At 42.6% G+C, this 25,035-nt stretch overlaps 1 protein-coding gene across 3 annotated transcripts in view; it reads right to left on the reverse strand.

Annotated features, from left to right (window-relative positions):
- Positions 1 to 795: 795 nt before the first annotated feature.
- The window catches only part of BLVRA (biliverdin reductase A), a 43,597-nt gene continuing 19,357 nt past the window's right edge, over positions 796 to 25,035 (reverse strand). For 2 of the 3 annotated variants that reach the window (XM_002924020.4, XM_034665576.1), the window contains exons 3-8: positions 18,942 to 19,063; positions 16,891 to 17,010; positions 15,574 to 15,671; positions 8,650 to 8,757; positions 6,586 to 6,757; positions 796 to 1,161 (exon numbers count right to left, since the gene is read on the reverse strand). In XM_002924020.4, the coding sequence (XP_002924066.1) occupies positions 903 to 1,161; positions 6,586 to 6,757; positions 8,650 to 8,757; positions 15,574 to 15,671; positions 16,891 to 17,010; positions 18,942 to 19,063 (879 nt within the window). In that variant the 3' untranslated portion in view covers positions 796 to 902. The remainder of the gene's footprint in view (positions 1,162 to 6,585; positions 6,758 to 8,649; positions 8,758 to 15,573; positions 15,672 to 16,890; positions 17,011 to 18,941; positions 19,064 to 25,035) is intronic. The other variant, XM_034665579.1, reaches the window with a different exon arrangement.

Raw genomic sequence — 25,035 nt, forward strand, 5'->3', positions numbered from 1 at the left:
TGCTTTACCTAAATTGGATACCTGACCACACCACTCCCCTTTTAAATAACACTCTTCAGTGCCTCTTGCAGAGCCTAATGAATCAGAGCCCAGCTCCTTTCTCTGGGTTATAGGAATCCCACAATCGGATTTACCTCTGGGACGCCCTCCTCCAGACACAATGCTCCAGCAACACTGTTCCAGGGTACTCACCAGGCTGTTCCTCACTTCCGTCGCTTTGCTCCTGTCAGTCCTCTGCCAGGAAAGCCCGCCTCTGACCTTTACACAGCTAACCTAGTTAGCAAGATCTGGTTCGTAGGCTTTCCCTGAACCTCCCTCCAGATGACCAGGGGTGTATCTTTTTTACTGGACCTATTACATTACAGTGACTCGTTTGCATGACTTGTTTTCCTTTCCGCGCTGTGAGTTATCGAGGGCAGTGGCTATTGTCTTACTCATTTTTAGAATCCCCAGCACCCACCAGAGTCACCCAGTGAAAGTCTGTTGAGGGAAATAAACTTCCTTAAAGCAGGGAGGCTTCCATACGCTATTTTGCAGTGGTTCCGTGCATGAGTGGGATTTAAAGGCTGGCTCTGTTTTTTACTATCTGGGTGACTCCAAACCAGATTTTCCAACGTACTGATGAAAACAAGCCCGGTAATACCCGCCTGACAGGGCTGCTGGGACGAGTGAATGAAATCAGGCAGATGAAGCACTGAGCTCGGTTCAACCGAGCTTAGTTCTTTCCTCATCCCTACAACACGTGCCCCTGACTCCCAGATGGCACTCCCAGCACAGCTCGGGACAGCACACAAAGACTGTTTACCCAAGATATCTTTAATTGTAAGAATAGAGAGAAAGGTCAGCTCTTCATAAAAAGGAAACCATGGTCCCGTCTGAGAAGGGCCGCACGCGTCCTTCTCCTACTTCTGGGCGGAGCAGTGTTTCTGGATTTCTTCCGCCAGCCACAGGCAATGCAGGATGCGCCGCTTTTCAGCAGCCAGCTCCTTGTCAGAGAACTGGCCCAAGAGTTTCTGGACAAATATATTTTGATCTTTCAGAAAAATATTCTTATTGACTCCTACATTTGGCATATTCTCCAGAGACCCAGATTTGAAATGGAAGCTTAAGTGTCTGTTTCGTTTTAGACCAGGCCCTTTCTCTTCAATCCAAGTGAGCGGCCTGCGAAGACAAAAGGATCGAAGACAAAAGGATCGTAAAGGTTAGAGATTACAGGGGGGTGCAAGCGGATGTTTGCAGGCACCTGAGAGCCCGCTCACAGCTTTTCGTTCTGCCCCCATCCTCCCTGGAGCTGTGCTCAGTGTAGTGGCTCAGGGGGCACCTTGACCTCCACTAGCCTCCCAGAGGCCTTGGGTGATTGTTCCCAACGTCACTGCCAAACAGACCTTCGTTTAATTTTGCCACCAGGCAAGGGAATTCATTCAATGATTTTCGTGTGAACATCAGTTTGTTTTTTCCTTTTGTAACTGGCTTATCCATAACTTTTTAAAAAGTTTTTTATCTTAATTCCAGTTAGTTAATATACAGCATTTCATTAGTTTCCGGTGTACAATATAGTGATTCAGTAATTGCATAGGTCACCCCATGCTCACCCAGTGCTCACCGTCACCCAGTGCTCACCACAAGTGCGCTCCCTAATCCCCATCACCTATTTAGCCCATCCCCCAACCCCCTCCCTTCTCTCTCCCTCCCTTCCTCTCTCTCTCTTTCTCTCAGTTTTTATCTTTATCTGAGTCTCAAAGATGAAGGGATCCAGATAGGGGCTACAGGCAATCCAGCATCACCTGAGATTGTGTGCAAAACTGTTTTTTCCATGTGAATGTGCATTTTAATGGAAAGAAGTGCTTTCATCACATTCTCAAAGAAGTCTCTGAGCCCCACACACATGCCAGAAAACACCAGGCCATCCCTGCTGACCAACAGAGCACCTGTGTCTGCTTCATGCTTCTCTCCAGCTTCCTGCTAAGGTCAGCACTCACAAAAATCTAAAATCCAAACAGGACAGACTCCGCTTCTCTGAAGTCCCTCCTTTCTCTAGGATTATCTTTTCTGTCTTTTTAGTGTGTCAGAGCCGTGTTACCTGCTTAGTGAAACACAGAGAACCCTAAGTAGGCTCTGACCTAAAGTAAGAAGCTTCATTGAATAACATGACAGAAAAAACATAAAATCTGCTTTTAAAAATACATTCTAGGGGCGCCTGGGTGGCACAGTGGTTAAGCGTCTGCCTTCGGCTCAGGGCGTGATCCCGGCCGTTATGGGATCCAGCCCCACATCAGGCTCCTCCGCTATGAGCCTGCTTCTTCGTCTCCCACTCCCCCTGCTTGTGTTCCCTCTCTCCCTGGCTGTCTCTATCTCTGTCGAGTAAATAAATAAAATCTTTAAAAAAAAAAATACATTCTAAAACCAATATGGTGTTGATTTAGGGATGTTTTAAATTTAAAAAAAGTCACAATTCTTTCACCTAAATAAAAGAATCTTCAACTTGAGACAATCCTTTCAAATTTTTGCCGATATGCATATGGCATACAAATCATAAAGTCTAATTTTTGATTATGCAGCTTTTACTTATTTTAAAATATTTGTATGATCCTGTAGTGTTTTGTGTTTGTCTGCATATCATGCACGATTATATAATTTAATATTTTATTATTGCCAAATATTTAAGCCTCTTTCCAATTTTAAATTAATATGGATTTTCTGCATTCAACATTTTCACACATATATACATGCATATAAATTTTCTCCCTCTTCTTCTTAGAACAAAGTTCTGGGAAGGAGATGGCTTGTGGGTGGCCTCTAGCTACTTCTCTCTGCTTTCCCCTTCCTCTTCTTTTCCTAAAGGGATGAGTCAGGGGGAAGGACAAGGCAATTCTGTTGGACTGTTGTGCTAATGATAAAGTTTTCAGTGTGAGTAGGGAAGGTGTTAAATCTTGAGTACACTTGAAGTTGTCTAGCCTTTTCCTCTCCTGCCACCATTCCTCACATTTCCTCCCTCCTCTTCCTTTGGGCTTCAGTAGGTCAGGCCTGGGCTGGGCAGGTTAGACCAGTATGGCTAAGGAAGAAGGGAAGCTACCTCTTGGGTTTTTCTGCCTCTACACTGATGGTCCTTGATAAAGCTTAGGATTTAGGTGTGAGGTTACAGGAAAAGGACCCAAGCAGGTCACTTGAGAGTGTTTTGGGTGTTGCAGGCAGCTCAGGGCTGCCTTCGACCCGGGTAAAGGAGTCCTCCCCTCTGGCTGACCTCACTAGAGTGTGGAGGTGTATGTTTAAGAGGAGAAGACCTGAAGCACATAAAGGGGGAGCCATGCCAATACCCATATATGTAGGGAGACATCAGGAGAGATGCTGATAGAATAACTTCCTTATTTTTTGGTCCTATCTGCTAAAAACTTGAAAAGTCCCTGTTTCCTAATCTCCTAGTCATGTATTTAAGTGAGGATAGTGAATGTTGGCACTTTGCTGCCCGCTGAATGGAGTAGGGCTGAGGATGGGACCTGGTCCACTCCAGTTCTGAGCCTGGACAACACTTAGCTCCAGACATCCCAAACAAAAACACAAGCTTTAAACTCACAGACAGCTTCTCCACTCTTCCTCTCTGTGAAACTTCCATTTGCAAACATCTGCATTGGCCAACTTGGGCAGGGACTACCTACAAAAATGCTTCTTACTTCTCACCTTGTTTAACCACATCCACATCCCTACTACCAGCATGTGTCTGCAAGCCCGGTGGAGATGGTGATTCCGACCAGTGCTTTCCCCCGGCCCTGAGGGATAAGCAGGCCGGGGAATGCATGGCTTCGACACTACTCCTGCCAGCTGGCTTCAGCGGGAGAGCTGAAACTTGTAACTCTGCTATGTACGGACTCTCCACATAAGATTTGGATTTTAAAAGTATTTTGCTTATTTGTACCAAGTGTGGAAACTGCTGGTAAGATGGAAAGAACACGGGCTTGAGAATCTGCTGCACTGGGATTTCCTGGATGACCTTGGGCTCTAAGACCATGACGGGTGAGGACTGCCATAAGGGAAAGACAAGGCCTGGTGTGTTTTCTGGGATATATCTTTCTTGTGCCCTTCCCATGCATTTTGGGGGAGAAGATGTGACAATCTGGGGACAGGAGACAGGCTGCCTAAGTGTGACTCTCACACAATCACTTAGTTCTGTGCCCTTAGCAAGTTTCTTACCCGCTCTGAGCCTCAGTTTCCCAGGTGATAGTAATAATGCCCACTTCAGAGAGTTGGTATAAAGATTGTATGAGAAAATCCTTGTTAAAGGGCTCTGTGCCTCACACACGGTAAGCACTCGATAAACATTCACTAACACTTCCACTGGCACAGTGGGGATTCAAGTAATGGTCTCTGTCTTGCTAGTCCTCTTACTGTAACCTTTCAAGCTCATGCCCCCTCTCCTTCCATCCGCAGCTATGGTTCTGCTCTATTCTACTGTGTTGTTTGACGGTAGCTATAACTTAAATTGTGTCTGGAAACAACTGGCAGAGGCTCCTAATGTGCGATAAGAACCCTAGAAGGACATCATCTTGTAGCTTTAATCTGGCCTGCAGACTGTGACAAGCTTTGGGGGAGAGAGAAGCAGCCCACAGACCCCAAGCATTGCTCCCGGGTACTGTCAGAAGCCAAGACCGCATTCACAGCATAAGATCGCTTTTCTTTGTCACGGCACACTATACCAAGCGCCACGTAAACTGGGCAAGGACCCGTTTGCTTTGAAGAGCTGCAGTTTAGCCAAGTTTTTTATTCTGGAAGTTATTAAAACGATTCATGTATGAATCAATGATAGCCTATAAATCAAAAATTCACATTCAGGTCAAAGAATCTAAGAGACAGTAGTTAAATTAATAAACTACTAAAACTACGGTGGTTCAATCACCTAAAATTTTTGGTTATGACTTGGATTTTTAAAAATAAAAGATTTTTACAAACTCTTATGAAAAAGTTGGTCTCACTTCTAAAATATTAATTTCCGTGGCTAGTTTTGTTTTAACCGAGTTGACATTTAACATTGTACTAGTTTCAGCCCACAGCTAGTTTATTTTTTTAAGATTTTTATTTATTTGTTTATTTATTAGAGAGGGAGAGCATGAGCAGGGGGAGGGACAAAGGGAGAGGGAGAAGCAGGCACCCTGCTGAGCAGGGAGCCCAACACAGGCTTGATTCCAGGACCCTGAGATCATGACCTGAGCCAAAGGCAGACGCTTAACTGACTGAGCCACCCAGGCGCCCAGACCACGGCTAGTTTTAAAAGCACCCAGGCTTTAAAAAATTTCATAATGTGATGACAAAAATTAACATTAATGCTGTTTATTCACTGCTTTAATACTGGATACAAATAAGTTTGAGATATTCAAAATATTCTGATTCACCCAAGAAAATTTCTCACATCCTTCCCTGTAACATGAAGTCTTAAAGTTTGAGGAAACCCAAGATGTCAGATGTTTCCTCCACTTCGATTTCCTCATCGGTGCACACGAATAAGCATATCGCTTTCCCTGTGCGGTTGTGGTGGTGTGAGATTGAAAGTGCAATCCGTGAAGTAGAAAGTATTATATGAAATTAAGGATTTATAATATGGTGTTCGCCATCTGTCCCAACCCCTCCCCTGATGCTTGCCTCCCTTTAGCAATCATGGGAGTCAGTCTCTACTTCCCTCACATCTTGTTTCCTGTCTGACTCCTACTCAAATTTCAAGACTGAGCAAAGCACCTTTTCCTCTGCGAAGCATGACCTGACCTCTCCAGTCCCCCTTTCCTGTGCTCCTGCAGCACCCTGAGCGACCTTCAGCTCTGGCTACAGGAGATGCACCTGTCTGTGGGGATGGTCAGACCATAGCTGCAATACTTTTCTCTTCTTATAAATACCCACCTGTTTCTTTTACTACCTTGAGACCCACCTACCTGGAAACACATGTAGAAACACTACAAAACACTTGCTGTTTTAAATATTTTACAGAGCTAAGTGTTTTTCAAGGAAAACTATGAATATGCTTTTGTTTTAAAAGACTTGGTATAAAAAACAAAGAATTAGAACATTTTGCGAACATAGGACAGTATGATATAAAGCTGAGAAACCGAACTTTAAATTTTGGTCACACTGAGGGATGAATATTTGGACCTGTGAAAATAAGCAAGCCACGTAAAATGTCAACAGCAACATCCAGGTGGTAGTTTTGGGAATTCACTGCAAAATTCTTCCAACTTCACCGTGTGTCTGAAACTTTCATAATAAAACATTGGAAAAAATTTGGGTCAGGGAGGTAACTGGACTTCTGCTCCCCCCTCTGATACTGCTGACTTGTGCGGCCTAGACAACCTGCCCAAATTCTGTAAGCCTCTATCTGCTTCCTGGTAAAGGGGCTCATGTTTATCTTACTTACCTTCCAAGGCTGCTGTGAGGATGAAATGGGGCAACAGAAGCGAAATCCCCACACCTGTTCTGTCTACAAAAGCAGACGGCCCTTCTAGAGTTGGGGGCGGGGGGTTTAGGCCCTCTGGGCTTTGCCTGGATGGGCCGTTGTGAACACACGACCATGTCTTAAAGTTTCCTGCTTCTCAGTTTCTCACAACCTACCGTTTGTTCTCTGTCTCCAAGCACACGCTCATTTTCATGTATTGATCTTCCTTTCGCTCTTCCAAAGTGGCGGATACGAGAGAAAGCTCCCCGAAGAGGGAGACCAGCCAGGTCAGGCGAGAAATGCCACTAAACGCAGGGAAGCCAAACCGCTCTTCTTCCAACGGGCTGGCTGTGGGGAATGACAAAAACCATGGGAACTGTGGGCAGGGGGCTGTGGCAGGGGCAAAGCAACCTTGCCTCCCGGCGTGGGGGGCAAGATGACGACGGATATTTAGAGGCCTGAATGGAAACTCTTTCATAAAAGCATCTCTCTTTTTTCCTGTTTATTTAATTCAATTTTGTTAGGAAAATAAGACATTTTATTGGAAACAGTAGTCCGTCTAGTCCAAAGGATAATAAAAATATTTCAGGCTTCTCATATATATATTAGATCTATCCATATATGGATATGGATGTATAGTTTACATACAGTAAACATATATACGCTTACATATACAAACACCTACACCCTCTCCAGTTGGTGACTCGAAGTCTTGTAAAAGAAGAAGAATCAAGGTATTGTAGCCCCGCAAATCTATATTCCTCCTATAAATACCATATAACTATATAAATCACAGTTTGGGGAAGGTGCCATGATAGCTATGAAGAAAACAGCAATACCTATCAACTATGTCAATATCCAGAAAATCGATACAGTGTTAAGTGTTTTCTTAGTCTTCATAATCTCCTATACAAAAGTACATTCAAAAGAATATTTGTGTGAGACATAGGTGTGGTCAAGATCTTGCTCCTGACTGTCCCCAGTCCAAATTTTAAACATAATCCAAATTGAAAAGACTACACACCTGTTACATCATTTATACACCAACGATTTCTTGTAAATTTGATACCGACTAGAAATTCATAATTATGACTATGCTTTAAAAAAGATAAGTTGTAAATAAAAGCCAACAAAACTGTAAGTTTCATGGACAGCACGGTTTGAAATCACGAGGACCTAGGTGTCAGACTCACAACAGAAAGGTGTCTCCTTCTCAGCTGGTTACCGTCTGCTCTTGTGCTTTCGAGGACAGAGCGGCCATCACGCGTCTGAGCCGTGAAGTCAGATGCCTGAGCTCTAATCTGGCTCTGCCACAGATTGTGAACTTTGTGAAGCTACCTACGTCTCTGATCTTCCTTTTTTTCCAGTGTAATGGGGGCGTAAATACCCACTTCCTAGGATTATCCTATCAATTCACATGCACTAATGCATGTCACGTACTTAGCACAGTTCCTTGGTTATTAATGGTTATTATTTGTTACAACAACTCTATCATTAGTTTAAGAGATGAAGGTGGATTTCGAAATCATGTTCCACTGTTATTTTCTGGAAGTTCACGAGGAGATGAATGGTTTTACCACTTAACAATACCTGGCCATATCAGGGTTTTGCTTCCATAAAGAGAGCCCTCAGGAGAGGTGCCCAGACGCCCTAGGGTATAGTCACATAGGAGTCCATACAAAGGTGACCCCAAGAGCAGGAGCCTTAAGGATGCTCATTCCTATTGCTAATGGAGCTACTCAAATAATGACCAAGATAAATAATCAAATACACGGTAGATCAAATATTCTGGCTGCAGCCAATGTCCTTGTAACTTATTGGAGGAAGAAAGGGGCTATGCATAATCAATTTGCTCTGCAGAGAGAATAAAAATGTTCTCCCCAAGAACCTGTCTTGGCCCATTTTGAACCTCCTATGGAAAAACAATCTCCAATTTGTTAAGATTTAATGAGGAAAATTCTACACCTAGTAAGTTGGGACAGGAGCATTAGTAAACTCCAGATTTCTAACATAATTTTTACCTAAGGCCCACCAAGCACTTAAATCTCATTTGAAGAAAGAAGAAAAATAAGTATTTTTATTGTTTGTGGAAGCATGGGAAGATAACGTTAAATTGGCCTTCAGTGAGAGAATCTTGAGCAAAATGAATGCAAACTAACATCCTAGGGAGCTAGGAAAGAACCCAGTTAGCGGGCCGCCTCACCAGTTCCACATGACCTGTGATCCCACCTCAAACTGACCTGTGAAGAGAAGGGACCCTTTCAGCAGGTCTTTCCCCACCACTTCTTTTTTCAGGAAGGCAAACTCCTCCATCAAGAGTTCAACATGCTCCTCGTGCAACACCTTCCCTGTCGCGACAAAAATCGGAGTAAAAAAGGCAGCCATCATCGGTTGCGTAGAGATGTGCACCCCAGATTCTAGGTCTGTCTTCCCACAGCACAGGACACAGAGACCGCAGAACCCCCCGGGATACCACTGCACCCTTACATAGCCCCGCTGAAGGTGTGCCAGTTCTAGGCTTGCAACAGAAATCAAAATCTAAGAAAGATGATATCCACCTGCCCCAAAGGCAAGACGACGTCGGGGAAGTGTCTGAGCCGAGTGTTAATTTCTCTTCTAGCCAGAAGGGGGCAGTGCAGCCCAAAAATCTACAAAACACAGAGCCGACTAGGAACTGTGGGGACTGGAGAGAGCTAAAATTAGACTCTTCGTTTCAAAGAACCGGAAGAACCAAGTGATTTTTCTCAAATTACCCAGGTTGGAGGGAGGATAAATAATATATTCACAACTAAAATTTTGGATTATAAAATAAAGCTGTTAAAAACTTTTGCTCTGGTACCTTTTTCTTATCTAGGCTAGAAGTCTCATAAAATACCAGAACTATCTCCCCCCTTCGATAGCTCTTTATTTTCAACTAGTCTCACATGCCTATTTTTTTCATATATATTCCCCACATATTACCGACCTCTTTTGTCCACAAGACAAAAACAAAGCAAGGAAAAACTTAAAGCACGATTAAAGCTCTTTTGTTCAAGTGTTTTGCTTAATATTTCCCTTTTATTTTTATTTATTGATTTTTATATCTTTATGGCTTATTTAGTACTTGCTACAAGTTTGTACATTATAAATATTATAAATATTTCCCCCGCACACATCCTATCCCTTGGTAATCAACCATTTCACTGGGTCTTTTTACAGGTTTGACTTTCTAGACTCCACATATGAGGGATATCATGTAGTGCTTGTCCTTCTCTGACTTATCTGACTTAGCATGTTGTGCTCAGGAACCGCCCATGTTGTTGTAAATGGCAGGACGTCCTCCTTTCCCATCACTGAATATTCCACTTTGTGTATGTACCATACTTTTTAAAAATACTCATCTGTTGATGGGCATTTGGGTTGTTGCTATTGTGAATAATGTGGTGATAAATATGGGAGTGCATGTATCTTGTCAAAATCCCACTTTCATTTTCTTTGGATAAACACCCAGAAGTGAAATTGCTGGAGTGTATGGTAGACCTATTTTTAATTTTTTGAGGAACCTCCATAGTTTCCCACTAACAGTGTATGTGACCATCCTTTTCACCTTTTACCAGCACCTGTTGTCTCTTTTCTTCTTGATAACAGCCATTCTAATGGGTGTGAGGTGATGATAACTCATTGGGGTTTTCATTTGCATTTTCCTGATTCGTGACATTGAGCATCTTTTCGCGTGCACATTGGCCATGAGTCTGGAAAAAATACTTAAGAACTATTTTGTGATTCAGTATAAAGTGTGTTTAAGATCTATACTTTCACATAAACACAGAGGGAAATCTGGGACACTGGGAGATGCTCCTGGGACAATGGCCATTGCTTATCCCAGCTTCACAGAAAACTGCAGAATGTGGGGGGCTTGTTCTTGCACCTTACGAGTAAGCAGGCATATCGCCTGAATCTCTGGAGAGTTAGGTGTGTGGGAGAGTGAGATTCCTTCTGGCCACTACCTAGCCCATGAATGTGGCAAAGAAAGCTTTTTACAATAAGCGGAAGCTTCTCTCCTGTGGTGGTTTTATCCATATTCACATGCCTATGAGGGGACCTAGGCATCTGGGAAGTTGGACCATGTTCTGGAGCATGTTCTGTTCTCTTCAGAACTATTTTTATATTTCCATTTCTGTATTTCCTTATCCCTGGTCGTTAAATAATTTTTTTATCTTTCATTGCCTGGGTAGCTCAGCTGGTTGAGTGTCTGACTCTTGATTTCAGCTCAGGTCATGATCTCAGTGTTGTGGGACTGAACCCCGTGTTGGGCTCCACGCTCAGCATGGAGTCTGCTTGAGATTTCCTGTCCTCCTTTCCTCGGCCCCTCCCCCCACTCATGTTCTCTCTAAATAAATAAATATCTTAAAAAAAAGACTTTATCAAAGATGTGGTATATATCTACAATGGAATATTACTCAGCCATCAAAAGGATAAAAATCTTACCATTTACGTTGACATGGATAGAACTGGAGTGTATTATGCTGAGCGAAATAAGTTCATCAGAGAAAGACAATTATCATATGGTTTCACTCAAATGAGGAATGTAAGAAACAGCACAGAGGATGATAGGGGAAGGGAGGGGAAACTGGGAAGAAATCAGAGAGGGACACAAACCATGAGAGACTCTCAACCATGGGAAACAAACTGAGGGTCGCTGGAGAGGAGGTGGGCGGGGGGGTGGGGTAACTGGGTGATGGGCACTAAGGAGGGCACGTGATGTGATGAGCACTGGGTGTTATATGCAATCGATGAATTCCCGAACTCTACATCTGAAACTAATGATGTGCTCTATGTTGGCTAATTGGATTTGAATAACAAATAAATAAAAGACTTATCTTTCAACTGAATCTTTGCTTTTCTCTCATTCACTCAGTGATCTATTGTGATAAACACATGTGGTAACCACAGCATACACACACACACACACACACAAATTCATATACACATATTCCTAGATCTTTCTGTGGATCACACCTAGAGTACAAAGCTTGATGGCAAAACAGAATTTATTGCACCGATGCTGGGAACATAAACTGGTGCAGCTACCACAGGAAACAGTGTGGAGTTTCCTCCAAAACTTAAAAACAGAGCTACCACACGATCTGGCAATCCCACTTCTGGGCATTTAGCCAAAGGAAATGAAAACAGTAACTCCATAAGGTATCTGCACTCTCCTGCTCACTGTAGTATTATTTACTAGGACAGGGAAACAACCTAATGTCAACTCATGGATGACTGGATAAAGAAAGGGTGACATAAATGTTCAATGGAATATTATTCAGCCATAAAAGAGAAGGTAATCTTGCCATTTGCAACAAAATAGGGGGATCCTGAGGGCATTATGCTAAGTGAAATAAGTCCAAGAAAGACAGCACATGATCTCACTTACATGTGGAATCTAAAAACAAACAAACAAAAACAAAAAAAGCCACCAAACTGACAGATTCGAACTGAGCGGATACAGAGAACAGACTGGTGGCTCTAAGAGGTAGGGGGTGGGGGGTGGGCAAAATAGGTGAGGGTGGGCAAAAGGTCCAAACTTCCAATTATAACTGGGATGATACTGTCATGGAAATATAATGTACAGCATAGTAACAGTAGTTAGCACTGTACTATATACTTGCAAGTTGCCAAGAGAACAGACCTTGAAAGTTCTCATCACAAGAAAAAAACTGTAACTGTGTGGTGATGGGTGTTAACTTATTGTGATGATCATTTTACAATATATAAAAACATGGGATCATTACACTGTTTACCCGAAACTAATATAATGTTATATATCAGTTATACCTCAATTTAAAAATTAAAAAAAAAAAAAACCATTCACCACTAAATGAACCTTAGCTCCTTGGAGAAATGGCTAAGGGCGCAGCTGAGGCAGAGAAAGTACACAAGGAACACAAACCAGTTCATGCCGGAAAGCAAGGAACTGCTCAAAGAATAATGGAAATATTAAATGACACAAAAGCTAGCGATGAAAAGGTCCCCACTAATCACATATGAAACAATTTTAATATCAAAATAAAGTGGACTATAATGCATTTAATTAAAAAAGGAAGCCATGAATCAATCCATGTTGATATAAATTCATAAATGAATAATCAGAAAGTGTGATAAATAATGGATATTTGTCAAGTTTCAAACTACCTCCCCACAAAATAATCATGAATACAAAGGGGTAAGAAGTAACTTCCAGTGTAGAAACCTGGCAGGCACCACCTTAATCCAATGATATAATTATTAACGGACAAACTGAATGGGATGCCGCTTCTTTCACTTGGAAGAACACAGCATTGGTTCTGTAACATTCCTGTGAAAGCTGCCCACCCTGAATCTGATCACGAAGACACATCAGATAAACCCAAATTTAGAACATTCTACAAAATAACTGGCCTGTAATCTTCCTAACTACCAAGGAGACTAAGGAACTGTCCAGAGCAGAGACAGTGTGATGTGTCAACTGAAGACAATATGTGGTTTTAAACTCAATCATTTTGCTATAAAAGATGTTATTAGGAAAACCGGGAAAATTTGAATGGGGTCTGAATCTCTAATCTGAGGCTTAGATGACAGTACGTAATTTCCTCAATTTTTTTCCATTTTCTTAAACTGAGGAGTAAGTGTCACATATATATGTTTAAAGTGTACGACCTGTTGATTTGTAAGCATATACACTGTGGAATGATTACCAAGGGAAAGACAACACGTCCATCGCCCTGCACAGTTAACTGTGTGTGTGTGTGTGTGTGTGTGTGTGTGTGTGAGATAATGTGTAAGGCCTACTTTCAGCAACTCGCAAGCATTTTAATTATACTTACATGCTGTACATTATATGCTCAGACTTAACCTTTTTTTTTAAAGACTTTGTTTAACAGTGAGTGAGAGCGAGAGAGCGAGCACGAGCCCAAGTGGGGGAGGGACACTCTTTCTTTTTTAAAGCCATTTATGACCTCTACAATCCACCCAGATTCTGCTCGCTTATGCAGCTAATACCAAGGCTCTAAAATAACATGGATCCTTATTATTTTTTCTCATTTAAAAAAAAAATTACCTAACCATATTTTATTCGGATTTCATTAGTTCATACCTAAGGCGCTTTTTCTGTTTCAGGATACCACATGACATTTAGTCAGAATGTCCTTGGCCTCCTCTTAGGTTGGAAAGTTTCTTAGACCTCTTTTGTTTTTTAATGACCTTGACCGTGCTGAAGAGTATTGCTCAGGCATTTTTGTAGAATGCTCCTCAACTGGGATTTTTCTGGTGCTATTTTCATGATTGCACTGAGGCTATGTTTTGGGGGGAAACTACAGAGATAATGGGCCTTTCTCATCATATTACACTGAAGGTACATCGTCTTTTTTTTTTTTTTTTTTAAGATTTTATTTATTTATTTGACAGAGATAGAGACAGCCAATGAGAGAGGGAACACAAGCAGGGGAGTGGGAGAGGAAGAAGCAGGCTCATAGCGGAGGAGCCTGATGGGGCTCGATCCCATAACGTCGGGATCACGCCCTGAGCCGAAGGCAGACGCTTAACCGCTGTGCCACCCAGGCACCCCTGAAGGTACATCGTCTTACCGTGACTTACCATAGCTGATGTTAATTTTAGTTAACTAGCTGAGGTAGTGTCTGCTTTCTCCAGTGTAAAGTGTAGTCTTTTCCCTTCTTTCTGTATTCACTCTGGAAGTCACTACGTGCAGGATAATATCTTTCTGGAGAAACTTGGCCTATTTTTTTGCAGAGTGTTCCACATTCTAGTTTGCTTGATTTTTTTTACAGTGTCCTTTAATATGGTCCTTTATCCGTGTTTTACCTGTAAATCTCAATTATATGGTTGATGCTGTGTATATGACATCAGATGGTCTGTGATATCAGATGGACCCATGTCAGCAATCATTTGGTTAGGATGATAACAACAGAGTTCTTCATTGTAAAAGTACATTTTTTTCTTTGCAATTAGCAAGAAATCTATGGGGTATTTAGTATCTTGTTCTTTGTCCATAGACATCTGTGCCATGAGAAAAGAATAACAAAGGTGATGGCCTCAAACCTCCTCTCACTCCCATCCATAATCATCTATCGGCTCCTTCACCCAACGCCTCCTGAAGCCTTCCTCAGTTCTAGGCAGCGTTTAGCGCTGGGCTTACCAAGGGGAAAGACGGGCTCTGTTCTTCAGCAGTACATCCCAGGGCTACAGAGTGCTACGAGAGTTCCAGCAAAGTCCCAGCAGTCTACACTAGTGATCTGCGCAGGGTGCTTTCTTTGGTGATTTTCATGTAAGTGTTCACCATACTTGGCTTATGTATTAAAGATTTTCAGTAACAAATGTTGAAACAGAGTCTGTTTATTTAACTAGATCCTGTAATCCCTAAATATTCTTGTTAATTCTTGTTGCCTCCATAAAGGGACTTGCGGGGGAAGCGTAAAAACAAAAATCTCTGGAGGGCAGTATGGCTTACAGGAACAATGTCAACTTCAGAGCCAGAAAGGATTGAATTCAAATCTCATTCTCCCAATTCGTAATCATGTTACTAATTTTGTAATCTGGCACAAATTACTTAACTTCTCTGAAGCATGGATGCCTTTACATAAGGAATTATGTAACATTCCTTTACATAAGCCAGAGAAAAGAACCTACCTCCAAGGGTTTCTAGGAGAATTAAAAATAAAATGACACATAAAGTGCTTAGTAGAGTTCCCAAGTGTCTGGCATATAGTAAATATTTGATAAATGATACTCCTCTTAAGAAACAACACAAACTACAAAGTATGCAGATAAGACAAGCAATTACTCTGATTTGGACATTTTTCCATTAGCAATGTACGTAACATAAGAATAACAGCAGAATAATATGACACTAGCATAAGTCGAAGCTAATTCATACTTTTCATTAGGGTAAAAGAAGCTGATACGTTTCTAACAGAAGTTTGCAAATTCCCACTCATCCCTCTACCCTGTTGGCCCTCCACACGCACCCATTATGCGTGCCTACAGTACAGGGGATGGCTAGGGGGCTGGGAGCCCACAGGACATATCTGACATAGGCGTAAGTTTTAAAGGCCTAAAGATGGTTCCAAAGACATCTTAGAGGCAGAAACTCTAAAAGAGGGTCTGTGTTCGACAGACAGAACATACGTCACCTTTCTGCTCAGCCAGCTTCCACAGGTCCTGCGCTGCTGCCCAAGACAGTGTCATGGGATATTCCACAAGGACATGTTTGCCAGCATTAAGGAACTGCCTTTGGAAAAAAGAGAGAGAAAAAAAAATACACTTCAAGTAAGCTTCACTAAAATGCCCTGCATGCCACAGAATGGGCTGTTCTAAATACATATATGTCTCTGCGTCACGAAGGAATGCAGAGAATCAGGGCCAGAGGATAAGGAGGAAGAATTGTACTTCTGTTACTTTCTACTGTGCTGAAGAGGCGTTCTAGGTGTGTGTTAATTTGAACACTCATCCATTCAACTAGGTACTCTTTGCCGGCTACTCTGGAGGAGAAACGGAAGACATCAACATGTACATTGCCTATCATCACATGACAGCCATAACCAAAGACGACCGAACCCGTGAACAGCCAGCTCTGCCTGACGCCCCCTGGAAGATTCCAGTAACATCTGGAAGATGCGTAGGCGTTTTTCAGGAGCAACAAGCAAGATGAAGGGATTTCACTCTGGGCAGCATATGGAGGCTTGGGTGTTGAATGGAGACTTGCCCATCTGGATAATAGTATGAATTTCAGCATGGCAGGGGAGTAACTACCGGGAGTAGAGGGAAACCAAGTCATAAAAGTAGCTGAGAGCCTGACTCTGAGGAACCTAGAATGCTATGCTCAGACGTTTAGATTTTATCCTCCAGATACTCCTAAGGTACAAACATTTATAAGACGAGAATTACGAAATCACCTTTTTAAGGAAATACACTCTGGGCTCAAAGAAGGATAAAGGGAACCAAGGAAAGGTGTTTCTTTCCACACCAGAGTTGAAGTGACAAGGAGGGAGCAGCTGACTCCTGGGGAACGGCATGGCTGGCAGCTGCAATTTAACGTAAGGACCTGGAAGGGAAGTGAGATTCAGGGAAGTGGCTGGAACTGCCCTGTTAGCTGCCAGGTCAGGCGTGGGGCCCCTCCTCCCAGGCTCAGCCCCGCCAAACGCTTGAAGGACTCTAGGCTTGGAATCTGAAGGTGGGGCAGGAGACGTGTCACTTCTCTTGCTCTGTCATCTCCCCCCTCCGAGGCCACCACTACGTTCTTTCCTCACTTATCTCATGGCAAAAACAGTTCATAGGAAAGGAACTCTCAGAGATATTTAAACTGTTGAAAGCACAACGGACAGAGCTGGCGCCACTGTAACTTACCCCGTCTGTTATTAACATTTCTTTGCGAGGTTTCAGCTTGCCCAGTCATTTCCACATTCCTTCACTACTGTGCAAGGTAAGGACCGCCTACGTTGAAAACCCACCTGATGTAGTCCTCGTGGCTGGAGCTTTCACTGCAGATATAAGCAACCTCAACCTCTTGACTGGAGAGAGCATCTTCCAAAGAAATCTGCTGGACTTCATCAATGTTCCCAAGCTCTCGTCTATTTGAGAATAACAAAAATGTAACTCAGAAGTACACAGGGTGTCACGTAAAGGGGCACCATCCTTCTCCTCTCCTCCCAGTGATGTCCTGGTCACCAGCTTTTGGAAATGAAGAAGTTAATTCCCTCCCTCCCACGTCCAGGACATTTTCCACCACAGAGTGAGAAAAACAGCCTCAGGGTTTAAGTCAAGAGACCCGGGGGCGCCGGGGTGGTGCAGTCGTTAAGCGTCTGCCTTTGGCTCAGGGCGTGATCCCAACGTTCCTGGGATGGAGCCCCACATCGGGCTCCTCCGCTGGGAGCCTGCTTCTTCCTCTCCCACTCCCCCTGCTTGTGTTCCCTCTCTCGCTGGTTGTCTCTCTGTCACATAAATAAATAAAATCTTTAAAAAAAAAAAAAAGAAACCCGGCACTGTTAACAGCCTGAATGACATGGCAGTCTTTGAATTTACTCCATCTCTAAAATAAAGGCAACTGATCTTTTATCTCATGAGACGCGTCTCTATGATCACAGCCGCTCCAAGCATTTGCCGAGCGCTCTGACTGCCAGACTTCACTCAAAGTCTAAAAGAAGGAAGACACACATCACACATGTAAATATATAATATCAACCAAGACTAACAAGAGAAATGTCTTGTTTGGGGGTTCAGGTGGGTAATTCAGTGAAGGCAAGGAACATCTCATTTTGGGTTTCAGAGTGGGGTTCCTGGGGAGATGGTAGGACTTAGCAGGTAGGCGATGAGAGACAGAGTATGTGAGAAGGGGAACAGTGTGATACAGGCAGGGGTGAAGTAAAGCAGGGGTATGAGCTGGCCATCTTCCCACATGACTTGAGTCATTCAGGGGTTGCCACTGTATCAGTCATGGCAGCCAGCTAGCAGAGGACAGGAGTTTAAGGGACAAGGAGAGGCCCCACTTCAGCCTTGAGCCCAAGCGCTGTGTTCAATCCAGCCTCAGGCAGGGGTGCGACGGAGTTACAGTGCTGGTTAATAATAACTTTGATCTCCTATTTATGTGCAAAGATTGACCAAGGGCAGATTCCTACCACTTCTGGGTTACTCTAGTGCCCCAGAGTGTCTGTGTGGACCATCTCAATAGTTAATCATGCTTTGTTTGATTTCTCGAAAGCACTACAAAGCAGAGAGAGGTGCCTAAGTAGCTCCCCGCCTTCTCCTCAGCCAACACACTTGCCTACATCTTGCCCATAGTTAACACTAATCAATCACATCACACAGAGTTTGGTGAGTGGCGTAAGTAAGGACGTGGTGAGCGGTGGAGGAAGGTGCTGACTGAGTGTGGGTCGGAGAAGAAACAGGGTGGGAAGTTTGGTTTTGACTGAGTTATAGGAGATAAATGAAGTTACAGGAGATAAAAGTGAGGCTCAGAATTATCAAAGGGAAAAGAATACATGTTGCTTAGATGATGGGCTTTGGAATCAAGTAGACCTGTATCCAAATCCAGGTCTTAGACTTGCTGGCTGTGTGGCCACAGGCAAATTACATAACCTCTCTGTGGCTCAGTTTCTTTATCTGTGAGGTGAGGTTGATAATGGTATCAGTGTCAAATAACTGGTAAGGCTTTCCAGCCCAGGGCCACCGCGTGGACGGCTACCATGGTGACTGATAAATGATTAACTGGCACCCCTGATGGCCTTCTTCAGGCCAGCCCACCGTGTGTTCACTGTGGCCCTTCTGTAAGCATCAGGCCCTGCTCTCATCTTCCTTGCCTTTGTCTTCGCAGGCTGACTCGCTGTACCTCCCAGCTGCAGATCCGGCACTCCAGCTCCCGGCCCCACCCCAACTTGAGATCTCGTGGGGCTGACCCTGAGCGTGAACACGGTTCTCTGGAATGACCCAGAGCCGGCTCTCTCTCTCCTGGGCCTGGAGAATCTCTATGTTCTAAGCCCTGGTCTTGCCATGCATGACAAGGCACCTGGACACGAAGCCGATCAGGTTCAGGAATGCCGAGGAAGCATGTGGGTTCCGCAAGTCCCTGATCCGCACAGAGCCGGCCCTGCCAACGCCAACCACCACCACTCCGAACTTCCTCTCGGGCTGAAACACAAGGGACCAAGGTAGGATTTAAAAATAGTCACTGAATCTGGCAGAGGACAGCAAAGCAAAGACATGTCAGCGGGACCAGAGTCTAGACAAGGAAGGAAAGGGGTCAACCCAGAACACACCAGAAGCTGTGGCGTAAACGGGTGGAATGAGACACTCCCTGAAATGAGGGCTCAGGGGGAAGTCAGCTCCACCCAAGACATAATTCTGCAGGAGCTCTGACTGTGTCATCCACAGAGAAGGGTCCTCACATTCGCTGTTCCATTTAGACTGCCACCTCTCCAAAGATGAGATTTTCCTCTGTAAGTCGTACCTCTGTCCTCCCTGAGTCCTTCCTCCAGTGAACATGCAATCTGATACAGCGAGGAGACATTCAGGGTCACAGCTGCTTAGAGATGCTGGCATACAGGACACAGGGCAAACCCTGAGCTGTCACCTTATTCAGACTCCCCGCTACAGCCTTCTGAGTTCCAACCGGGTTCACTCCCACTCTGCGGTGGAAGCTTCCCTAGTATTCGGGTATACTGCTGGGGGCTGGATGCAAACAGTGTTAGAGTGAAAAATCAAGTCCCTTCTTAAAGTTATAGAGCCACCCAATTCATCCAAACTGATAAAATTACCTCTACACATCCCTCAAACCCAGTTCTCCTTGGATGTCTCTGAGTGTGTAAGTGGGAATGTCGTCTCGGATTCACCCCTCCCTGCCACCTGTGAGATCTGTCTGTCACCCTTTCCCACCGATTCTGCCCCTTCCTGTGTCCACTGCTCTAGGGTGGGCCCAGGATTTCTTTGCCTAAATCACCAACCGGTCTGACTCCTGATCTCATCCTTCCCACGCGTGGGCCACAGGCTGCCAGAGCAGCTGTTTAAGATAAAAACTAAGTCCCTCCCCTGATTAAAACCCTTCATTTTCCCAACTGTTATCAACGGACTGTGTCCTTCCAAAATTCATATATTGAAACCCTAACCCCTAGCAGGATGGTATTAGGAGATGGGGCCTTTGGGAGGTAATTAGGATAAGATGAGGTCATGAGGTAGCAGCCCCCAGGAATGGGATTAGTGCCCTTAGACGAGTCACAAGAGACCTTGCTTCCTCTCTCTGCCCAAGTGTCAGCAGTCTGCAGCCTGGAAGACAGTCCTCACCAGAGCCTGACCATGGAGCCGGATCTCAGACTTCCAGCCTCCAGAACTGTAAGAGACACATTTCTGTTCTTTATGAGCCAACTGGTCTATGGTACTTTATCTGCTTTATCATTGCAGCCCAAACCAAGACACCAGCTAAAGACAGAAAAATACTGAAATCCAAGTTCTTTAAAAAAAAAATACTGAATCATTAGGCTGTACACCTGAAACCAATATATTATTATATGTCAACTATATCTCAATTAAAAAATACTTTAAGATGAAAAAAAGAGCCTCTTTGCCCCTTGGTGTTCATGGAACAAAAGCAAAAAATTTTCCACTTTCTACCCCAGCCCCTCACCCAAGGTATATTTCCCTCAGACCCTCCCACCTCAAATGCTACCACCATCCACTCAGTTGCTCAGGTCCTTAAACTTGGGAGTTATCCTTGCCTTTTTTGTCTGTCCCACATTCCATACCCAATTCACCAACAGATTGCCAAGATCCACCCATAAGCCTTCTATCTACTTCTGTCTATCTTCATTGCTACCCCCTAATCCGAGTCAAAATCTCATCCCTTGGACTGACTGTTCCGGTAACCTTTATAACTGGTTCCCCTGCTTTACTCTTTGCCCTGTTTTATCTAGTCTTCATACAGCAGCAAGAATGCTCTTTAGATTAAATATAATCAGATAATTATCTGCCCCTCCCTACCCTCCTCCCAGCTTACAACTCTCTGGAGGCCACCTATTATACTCAGAATTAAACCCAAACCCCTTGCTGTGGTCTACAAAGGCCTTCGTGATCTGGCCCCTGCCTATCTCTCTTAGCTCATCTCCTGGCCCTCTCCCTCTCGTCATACTGGCCTTCTTCCTGCTCTTTTAGCATGTGATAGTCATTTGTACCTCAGGGCCTTTGCATGTATGGTTTATGTCAAAAAGTGTCAGGCTCCAGGGATGTACTGTGGACAGACCCTGATCTTACCAGAGATTTTAAAGAAGGGAGAGAGCAAACAAGTCAACACATGAATAAATGTCAAGAGACAGTGTGCATTACCAGGATAAATGAAGTGGGGTAAAGGGAAGAGAGGGAGATTATAGGAGGGGGTGCCTTGGTTTTGAAGGGGTGGTGAGGGAAAGCCTCTCTGAGGAGGCTGCTTTGAACAAAGACCTGAATAAACTGAGAAGGGGAGCCACACAGTTATCTGGGGGCAAATGGGGCAGAAGAAGGCATTCTTGCAAAGGCTTCAAGGGGGGGGCAGATACCTGCAGAGCTTGGAAATAATGGATATAATCATAAACATGCAACAGTGTAAGTCTTGTAATTAAATATTGGAAGTCTTGAGATAACTGGGTGATGGGCATTAAGGAGGGCATGGGATGTAATGAGCACTGGGTGTTATATAAGACTGATGAATCACTGAACTCTACCTCTGAAACTAATAATACATTATATGTTAATTAATTGAATTTAAATTTTAAAAAAAGGCAATTTAAAAACAAGCAAGCAGGAAGGCCAGAGTATTAAAATAAAAGCAAACATTTTAGTTGGCTGCATTAAAAAAAAAAAGAACATAAAACTATCTGGTATCTCCCATCTCTTATCTTAAAGCGTTTCTTCTTTATACACTTATCATTTACATATTTTAAAACCACTTTTGTCTATAAAATAAACAAAATAAATATTTAATAAATAAAGAAGTAAGTAAGTAGGAAAATCTTTACCAAAGACTTCTTAAGCAAATCTACCAAATTTGCACCTCTGTGGTATTGTCTCTGTCTACTTCTTCTGGTCACGTCTCCCACTGCGTACTTTCGACTTCTGACTTTCCAAACAACTGGAAAGTACATAAAACTTCATATGTTTGCTACCTTTAAGCCCTTGCAAATCCTGTGTCCCTTGAGCTCATCCCTACTGCCCACCTGTACACCTTCAAACCTTTCAAGACCTGGGCATTTTATGAAGCCCTTTCTTTCTTTCTTTTTTTTTTTTTTTTAAAGATTTTATTTATTTATTTGACAGAGATAGAGACAGCTAGCCGAGAGAGGGAACACACGCAGGGGGAGTGGGAGAGGAAGAAGCAGGCTCACAGCAGAGGAGCCTGATGTGGGTCGATCCCGTAACGCCGGGATCACGCCCTGAGCCGAAGGCAGACGCCCAACCGCTGTGCCACCCAGGCGCCCCTATGAAGCCCTTTCTGATGCTATTGGTTAGATTGTTTTTTGCATCTAATAAAATTCACCCATTTTAGTGTACATTTCTATGAGTTTTGACCAACATACAGTCATATTACTCCCACAAATCAAGATCTATAACAGTTCTATCACTGTCTTCCAAAATGACCTGTGCTCCTTGGTAGTCAAACCCTACTCCCACTCCAGGCAACCACTGCTTGCCTACTGTCTCAATGGTTTTGCCTTTTCCAGAAAGTCCTATAAATGAAGTCATACGATATGTAGTCTTTTGACTCTGGCTTCAACTTAGCACAATGCATTTTTTATCTATGCTGTTACCTGGATCAGACATTTCTTTTTATTACCGAGCAGCAATAGTCCATTGTAGGACTATACTGGTATGTTTATCCATTTGGCAAATGAAGAACATTTCTGATGCTCCCAGTTTGAATGACTTCATCATTCATTCTATTATGAATAAAGCTGCTAGAGTCAGTCATTGACTAGTTTTGGTGTCAACATAGCTCTTATTTAACTTGGGTACATACCTGGGCATAAGAGTGCTGGGTCATAGGTTAAGTCATATGTTTGAGACTTACATTAAGTCATATATTAGGTTTGCTGGGTTATATGTTAAGTGTAGGTTTAACTTTATGAGAAATTGCCGAACTGTTTACCAAAGTGAACCCTGGAATGACTATATGTACAGTTTTGCATTCTCCCTGATGTTGGAGTTCTACATTCTCACCAACATCTGGTACTATCAGATTTTTTTCCTCCTTGTCATTTTAGCCTTTATAATTGGCATGTTGTGGTATCTGGTTTCTACCTACATTTCCATAATGACGAGTGATGTTGAAGGTTGTCTCATATGTGCTTATTTGCCGTCTGTATATCTACATTGGTGAAGTGTCTCTTCAAATCTTTTGTGACCTTCTATTGGGTTGTTTGTTTTCTTATTATTTTTTTAGAGTTCTTTATATATTTTTGATACTGAAGTCATTTGTCAAATTCGTAATTTGTAAACAGCTTCTAGTCTGTAGCATGTCTTTTCATTTTCTTAAGAATGTCTTTTGAGGAGCTAAAGTTCTCCATTCTGATGAAGTTTGACTTATCAAAAAAATTTTAATATATCATACAAGGACATAAAGACTTTTTCCTATGCTTTCTTTCAGCAGTTGCACAGTTTAAGGTTTATAGTTTTAGTTACTTCATGTTCTGATTTGAATTATTTTTTGTATATGGTGTAAAGCATGAATCAAGGTTCTTGTAAAAAATTTTTAGGTAGGGAGGCAGCCTCTCAAATGTGCGTTCCGCAGGCCATATGGACTTTGCCTACAGTGAGGCAGAGGTATGCCAGGCTTGTGTGTAAATACACCCAGCCTTCACCCCCAGTTCATGTGCCATCTGCTCTGGAAGCCATGAGTTTTTTTTCTTTTCCTCTTTGCATATGACATCCAATTGTTCCAATGAAAATTTATTGAGAAAAACTTTTTTTTTTCTTTGAAATGCCTTTGCACCTTTGTGGTATTGTCTCGATTGTTGTAGTTTATAGTAAGTTTTAAAATCAGTTACTGTCAACCTTCCAACTTTTTTTTTTGTTTTCCAAAATTCTAGTTCTTCTGCCTTTACATAAAAATTTTAGAATCAACTTGTCAATTTCTACCGAAAAGAAAAAATCTGCCAGGATTTTGAATGGGATTACTTTGAATCTACAGATTAGTGTGGGAAAAAATAAATATCTTGGAATAGTGAATCTTCAAATTTATGAACATGGTATATATCCCCATATATTTAGGTCTTCTTTGATTTCTTTCATTCTATCATTTTCAGTGTATGAATCTTGCACATATTTTGTTAAATTTATTCCCAAGTCTCTTATGATTTTTAGTGCTATTATAAATAGTATTTTTTAGTTTCCACTTCTAAATTGTTTATTGCAAATACATAATTGATTTCTGTATATTGATTTGGATCTTGTAAACTTGCTGAACTCATCATTTCTAGAAGCTTTTTTTGTAGGTTCTGTCAGATTTTCTACATAGACCATAAGTCAGACATAAATAGAGATGGTTTCGCTTCTTTCTTCCCAATCTGCAGTGCTTCATTCACTTTCTTGCCTTATTGCACTGGGCAGGTCTTCCACTATGATTCTTAGATTAGTGAGAGCAGGCATTCTTGCCTACTTTCTAATCTTCGGGGGAAAATATTGGGTCCTTAACATGAAACATGACGTTAGCTGTAGATTTTTTTTATAGATACCCTTTATCAGGATGTGAATATTTCCTTCTATTCGTATTTTGCTGAGATTTTTAAAAACTATAAATGGTTTAATTTTATCAAATGCCTTTTCTGATTCTATTGATATGATCATTTAAATTTTTCTTAAATCTATTAATATGGTAATACCGTTCATTCCTAGGATAAACCTCACTTGGCCATAATGTATTATCCTTTTTATAGACTGATGATTCTGTTTGCTAAAATCTTATTAAAAATGTTTGACTTTATGCTCATGAGAGTTAGTGGTTCGTAATTTTCTTATATATGGAGTGATTCCTAGGATAACTGAAAGTATTGCCTTTTTTTTTTTTAAGATTTTATTTATTTTTGTGAAAGAGAGAGTGAGCACAAGCAGGGGGAAAGGCAGAGGGAGGAGACTCCCCACGG

The sequence above is a fragment of the Ailuropoda melanoleuca genome, chromosome 1, assembly GCF_002007445.2.
Source record: "Ailuropoda melanoleuca isolate Jingjing chromosome 1, ASM200744v2, whole genome shotgun sequence".
Classification (NCBI taxonomy): Eukaryota; Metazoa; Chordata; class Mammalia; order Carnivora; family Ursidae; genus Ailuropoda; species Ailuropoda melanoleuca.